Source organism: Python bivittatus, unplaced genomic scaffold (genome assembly GCF_059951505.1).
Source record: "Python bivittatus isolate LINGU-HERP-01145 unplaced genomic scaffold, Pbiv_v1 ctg000470_np1212, whole genome shotgun sequence".
NCBI classification, from domain to species: Eukaryota; Metazoa; Chordata; class Lepidosauria; order Squamata; family Pythonidae; genus Python; species Python bivittatus.
Window position 1 is genome coordinate 1,986,672 of NW_028277065.1, and position 7,300 is coordinate 1,993,971.

The 7,300-nt window shown below is 35.4% G+C and overlaps 1 protein-coding gene across 1 annotated transcript; it reads left to right on the forward strand.

Moving 5' to 3' along the window:
* The first annotated feature begins 4,443 nt into the window (after window positions 1-4,443).
* LOC107326424 (olfactory receptor 5V1-like) lies at window positions 4,444-5,379 on the forward strand. The gene has a single exon (XM_015890121.2). It carries the CDS (start codon window positions 4,444-4,446, stop codon window positions 5,377-5,379), a length of 936 nt encoding a protein of 311 aa, XP_015745607.2.
* The last annotated feature ends 1,921 nt before the right edge of the window (window positions 5,380-7,300 follow it).

Genomic DNA, 7,300 nt, shown 5'->3' on the forward strand with positions numbered 1-7,300 from the left:
TAACTCAGTTGTAATAGATAGCTTCCATGAGGAGTGAGGTGACCTGTTTCTAACGGCATCTCCATGTTACCACCCTTTATTTCCCACATTCTAAGAAACCGTTTAAAGATGACTCATGCTTGTCATGACTTGAAATACTAAAAACAAGAAGCAAATATCACTTGTCCAAAGGTTTGTCTGGGCTGAAGGGAAGTTGCAAGCAAGCATTTCCCTTAAAGTACCTGAAGTTCAGGAGCCAAGAGGAGAGGTGAGACAATTGCTTAGTTGAATAGGAAAACGGAGCAGCCACATCAGAAACCAAACCAACCCTAGCTTCACTGTTGCTTTAGCTATGCTACAGCTGGACCTTAATAGTGATCAAAAAGTGCTGGCAATATAGGAATCCAAAACTTCAAAGCTGCTTGCAGAAGTCTAGTGCAGAATTCTAGTGTGGATATGCTGAAAGAGAGAGACAGAGTAATAATAATAGCAACTGAAAATAAAATTATATAGATAACATTATTTTACATGTACTTTGTACCAAAGCAAATACCATTAAGTTCTTTGGTTGTGTAATGATTAGCTGTAATTGTTATCTAGATTTTAGGAAATTCAGCATTCTGTTTCTAACAGTGGCCAACTATAATGTACCTAGGAAGCTTACAGGCAGAGTATGAATACAACTGTGATAGCTTTTTTCTTGTCTCCAACACCTGCTATTCACTTTGGACTTGGATGATCCATTTAGAACTCATACATAATAGTCCATGAATTCATCTAAAGCTTTCTTGAAATGATCTAATTTAAGAACCATTACCTACTCTGAGATAGCACGTTTAATATATTACTGAATGCTATCTCAGTGGAATTCAATTTCATAATCAACAACTTGGATGGGAACATCAATGCTTACCCAGTATACAGTTGGGATGATAATGTGACTGAATCAAAATTTAAAAAAAAGAAAAGACAAATCTAAGTGTTGAATGGAAACCAGGTTGATATTCAATACAAATAAATATAAACTTTCTATTTAAACAGAATACAAGAATTAGACATGATAATACTCATTCACAGAATTATCTATCTATGAACAAATTGCACATTATGCTTAATACATTGTATGCAGTTATGTTTCTGATAAATTGCAGTTGGGATTGTTATTCTGATGACAGGTAAGTTGTCTTATTCCCTTCATTTTCATCTATGATGCAGTTATTAAAAATGTTTCATGGACACCAATGAACATGTAAAATAATTCCTTTGGTAGGAATTATATGAATGGAAAATGTTGATGCTGATTGCATGCTGTGATCGGGATCATAATCCTATCTAAAAATATCCCAAGAAAAACAAGCAACAACAGCATGCTACAAATTAAACTTAAAGTTTGGTCCATAGATCCAAATATTACTATTTAAGAATTGACAAATTAAACAAGTAGTGTTCATTTAAAAGGCTAGGGAAAACGACAGACCAATGATCAACATTGTTTCATTTCCTTTCAAAACCTGATATGAAATTGCACCCCATTTGAAATGCTACCTTTCATTTAAGCATCCAGAGCTATAAAGAAAATGAGGTGAGGCTGCTTCAGGATCCTGAGTTTTCGACTGAAGAAATACAGAGACCATGATTATCAAATCTTGGTCATCACCTCTGGGATAGTGTCCCTACCACCTCTGGGGAATTCTCAAAGGAAAAATCAAGGCTCATCTGTTGGGTGTTAATGAAGAAGATAGGCCCAACACATGTAAGAAAGGAAAAACTCTGAACAAAAATATTGACACAAGGAATAGCAGAAAATAGAGCTATTATTACTCTTTTGGGAACAGAGAATATTAAGCTCAAGGCAATTTCATCACTATTTACTTGATCATAGAAAATTAAGTACAACCTGTACTGAAGATTTCATACAGGCATACTGTATGTCTCTACCATGAAGTAAGTCATAGGTCAGTTCATGATTTCACTCTTTCTCACTCTTTCTCTCCTCCCCCCCCCCCACACACACACATACACACACATCTTTGGCAGAGACTCTGAGGATTTTGGGAGGCCTGAATCAATCCTTTCAAATTAATGTTAGCTTTCCTCACAACAAATTCAGGGCATGGGCAGAAACTTATTTTTGGCAATCTGAAAGATTTCTGTGATAAAACTATAACATGTATTGTCTTTATACATTAGTTGTATCCATATGTGTGTGTGTGTATATTCATTCTTAATAATGTCGAATTTCTTCAGTATTTATTTGAAGAAATAAATTTGTCTGTTGTCATTCATTTCCTTCCCTTACATTTTTTTAAACATATCTCTGTCCCCTTCTTAAAATGGATGCCAGTAATGAAGCTAGTAGACAAGAACTGCTGCATAATTATTAATACATTTTAAATTTATTCATATATATATATATCTCAGAAAGAGAATATCCAGAAGAGGGCAGCAAACAATAAATAAAGGTTTTGGAATGCATTATCATATCAACTTGTGGGTCATCACTACTTCTCAGTGAGTTTTCTGTTGACCCAGCAGTTATATTTATATTTATATTCTACTGCAACTGCTTGGAAGCTGAGAACTTAGAGAATGTTATGTTCATGAAAATCAACAACGTGCTCTTGAGTCTTCTACCCTAAGGACTTGTGGTAGATATTATTTTAAATTAACTACTGTCTCTTTTACTCCATGTTATCATCATATCACAGTATTACCTCCATTGCTCAGATGAGCTCATTTATTTCAAATTTGGCTGTCATAGGAATCTCCTTCACACTTTCTCTCTCTTCCTTTTCCCTGTTGAATACATATGTGCACACATATCTTCCCAGCATTATTCTGGGGAGTCCCAGGTGCCACAGTATCTCTTTCTGTGCCTCCCTCTCTCACACACAAATGTGCACACATGCATGAACAGATGCATACAGAGACACAGACACAGACACAGACAGACACATATATATATACACATACATACATACATACATACATATACGTACACATCATTAGTTTGAAATAAGAGTCTATAATTGGTTATCAACTGCTACATGCTGAAGATTTTTGGTAAGAACTCTGTAACTTGGTAAAAATGTTGATAGAAGGGCTATAATTCAGATCAACCACTCTTTTCTGTAAAAACTCATCTCTTTCTCCACATGGTATTTGCCCTCAAAAATCTTCTTTGCACAAAACAGTAGGTACTTGGAGAGAAACAGGAGGAAGGAGGTTTCAAGGTCTCAGAGGCTGCTTTTCAACCTCTCATTCTGCATCTCAGAGACTTCCATCTTCACTCAATTGAAACACGGTAAGTTCTGTATATCACGATTACGTTGTCTCTCACCCCATCCCACCCATATGAACTAACCTGACACAAAATTCAGGCTTTAAAGGGAGTAAGAAAATAAAGCCACAGTTTTCCTAATGGAACTGGGAGGGAAGACAGTATACTAGGGGTTTAAATTTGAGCCTGCCAGTTCAAGAGCTGGTCTTCTAAAGAAGAAATTTGAAATTACACAGAAGGTAACTCCACTTTTTGGTGTGTGCGTTGATGTCACCTATGTCACATTAAATTGTCAGTGCACAGTTTTAGAACAGGAATCTTGACCTGGAGTCCATGAACCCAGATTATTATTGGACAGCTAGTCAACCTTCAAGGTTCTAAGTTGAGCTAAAGATATTAAAAAAAAAAAAAAGTTGTGGAAACCTCATTCAAGCCAGTTAAAGGGGGAAAAAAAAAATAATTATGTAATTAATTAATTAAGCTTTTATATAGACTAACTTCTTCTTTAACTTTAGCTAGAAAGTCACTATGGACTGAGGGAAGGACAATCTCATTCATAAAGGGTGAAGCCAATAAGACAGAACTATTTTCTAAGAAATAGTATAGGAAAGGACATAGAAAGGACATAGAAATTTTCTGGAGTCGGAGGAGCAAGCAACAGACAGGCCTTATAAAGATGTCTTCTTCCCTCATGCTGACAAATTCTGCATGTATATTGCCTTAACAGTTACCTATTGGGGCAAGTACCCCAGTTCATCCAGTGTTGCTTGATCCCATGTTTCAGTTCTGAGCAGAATAGAAGCAAAATGCTAATCTTGGTTTCTCAAAAGGGGGGAGAGGAAGGCAATTAGGCATCTTATGAAGTATTTTCTTTTAAAAAATTCTTTTCATCTCAAAACCAGTACCTATTTCACTCCCTAAAATATGTATTTGAAGAAATACTCAAGTGTTCCTATGGATTAGGAAACTCTTAGACTGTAAATTGTTGCAGAAATATAAAGATGTGCATTTATGGGAGAACAACTTCAGAGATCCTAAATATAGTCAAATGTGTTTTGACTATATTTTTTGTTTTTAGATGTTTGTATTCTTTTTGTTCATTTATTTTCCACTAGTGTTTTCACTAATTATATATTTTGGTTTCTGTCTAGACAGAAGAAAAAAAAATCAATAAAAGTAATAGAATGGATATCAGTAACAAAACTGCTCCATCAGAATTTATTCTCCTGGCATTTTCAGACCTTAACGAATGGCATTTCTTCCTCTCTGGATTTATGATCTTCACTTACCTCGTTACAGTGACGGGAAATGCTCTGATCATCTTTCTTGTCTCCTTTGAATCAAATCTCCAAACCCCTATGTACTTCTTCCTCAGCAATCTTTCTGTCCTGGACATCTGCCTGACTACAACTACCATTCCTCAATTGATAGTGAACTTGATCTCAGGAAGAAGTGTCATTGCATATGAAAGGTGCAAAATACAACTCTTTTTCTATGTCTTATTTGTTGGGACTGAGTTTCTCTTATTGGGGGTGATGGCTTATGACCGTTATGTTGCCATCTGCAATCCTCTCCGCTATACCATGGTCATGAGTCAAAAACTCTGTGGCCAGCTATCAGCAGCTTCTTGGTCCATAAGCTCACTCAATTCCACCATACACACAGTTTTCACATTCAGTCTACCCCTTTGCAGGGCCAATAAGATCAACTATTTTTACTGTGACATCTCTCCTTTCCTAGCTATCTCCTGTGGGGACATTTCCAGAAACACTAATGCAATACTAGCCACCAGCCCTGTAATGGGCTTGGCACCAGCAATGTGCATCATAATTTCCTACATTTGCATTATCTCAAGGATTTTGAAAATGAATTCCTCAGCTGCTATGAGGAAAGCTTTTTCTACCTGTGCTTCACATTTCATTGTTGTTTTGCTCTATTGTGGCAGCTGCCTTTTTTCATATATTAGACCTATGTCCAGCTATTCGCTAAACAGGGACAGCATTATTGCCCTCATTAACAATATGATTTCCCCTATATTAAATCCTCTAATCTATACTCTCAGGAACAAGGATGTAAAAGAAGCACTGCAAAAGGTTATGATGAAGAAATTACTCTCCTGAAAGACAGAATTTCTTGGGAGATACTAAGATATCTGAAGATTCTGCAAACTCACATGTGGATTTTAAGAATACAAGAAGAGGACTTAAACTTAATGTAATGGTAGCCCTTGATCAGTCTGGGACATGTATCTGTAATGCAACCATTACTTTATTTTGTGTTCTCTTTGCCATTATTTCATTTATCAAGTTTGTAAGGGCCCCCAGACTCCATGGGGTCTCACTCCCCACAGTGAGTGAGTCTCTTGCTGTCTATTTCTATGTCTAATGTGTCTAGTGTCTGATATGTATCCAGTATATATATATATATATATATATATATATATATATATATATATATGAAGGCAACCACAAAATAAATAATTTTTCTACAATTAGTGTTATAGGTTTGGAAAATTGACTCTCTGGGCTAAAACTACAAAAATTCCCATCCCCATCAGGGCTAAAACTCCAAGAATTCCTATCCATGCTGATAAGAAAATTTGGGAGTGATCATTTCAAGAAATCTAAAAACTGTTATTTTGGGGATGGCTAACTTAGAGAAATGTGTCTCAGCATAGTATATGTGAAAGGGTATTTGGGGATGGCACAGTGTTATGCAATATAATATGACTTTGCAAAGCTTCAGGAGGGTGATTCAAATTCAGAGGAGGTCTTGAATAAAATCAGATACCCTTGAATCACTTCAAAGTAGTTCAGAGAATCAGATGTTGGGAACATCTACCTTGTATCATAGTGCATTGGTGGTTACTGCATTTGGTACAACACACTTTTTAAAAAAAGTTTTTAGATTCAAAAAACAAAGCAAAACCCAATGATCTAAAACATCTCATAATGTGCCATGCCTGGAAGAGGGAATAAGCCATGCCAACAAGCCTGCCATTCCCAAAAGAAAGTAGTCAGAGAATGGTGAAATACTTAATCTTTAGTAAGCTTGCTTCTACTTTTTAAAACTGTTTTTGAATTTTTTTTTCACTTGTAAGATTAACATGAATTTGCTTTAATTCATCATAGCTTCTAGAATGTATTTTCTAGACAATGTGGAGGCTGCTGTGCTATCCTTTCATCATCTCTTCTTTATTTGGTTTAAAAGTGGTTTGCGGGAGTAGTTCAAATATTTATTCCTGTGAGACCCTTGAGGGTGTTTGGCAGATGATACTTCTCTTCTTTCATGCACTAGATTGGATTTGAAACTCAATTACAAATCAACTATGATAAAATTAAAATTTTGTTTTTTGAGAAAAAAAATCAAAAAGTTTAGCTGGAAATTTCAAAACCATATGATAACACAGGCAAAGAATTCTAGTTATCTGGGCCTTTTATTTAACCATGGCAATACTTCTGAAAGCAAAAGGAAAAAGATGAGAGCCTTGCGTTACTATTTTTACTCAAAAGGCAGGAGATATGTCCCTGCAAATACAAGTTTTTAATGCAGAAATTGGATCTCAAATTTTATCTAGAGCTCCAATTTGTATTACAGTTGTTGACAATAACATAACCCAACTGCAAGTGGAATTTTAAAGAATTTTAAATTCTTTAAAGATCTTTTTTAAATGTTCCATGTTGTGTTCAAACTCTGTCATTCTCATGGAAACCAGATAATGCCCTTTGAACACAAAAGCTGGGCTAAGTGCTATTAAACTTTGGTTTCAAATATATGAATTCAAAAACAAGGAAGGATTGCTATGTGAAATTCCAAATGATTCTTATGTAGATACATGGTTTAAACAAGTGACTTAAAATGTTGGTCAGATTGGTATTGATCCAAATTATTTGTTTTCTAGGGGTCTGACATCAGCATTTTATTGTATCACACAAAGATTATGGGATAACTCAGTACAAGAATTAATAGTGAAAGCCAAAGTTTTGTGCTTACTTCCAACTTTTGGAATAAATTACAAGCATTCTCTTTCAGGTCACTGTA

Coding starts and splice junctions, on each gene's coding strand:
- LOC107326424 (XM_015890121.2), top strand. CDS start 4,444: ATGGATATCAGTAACAAAACTGCTCCATCAGAATTTATTCTCCTGGCA.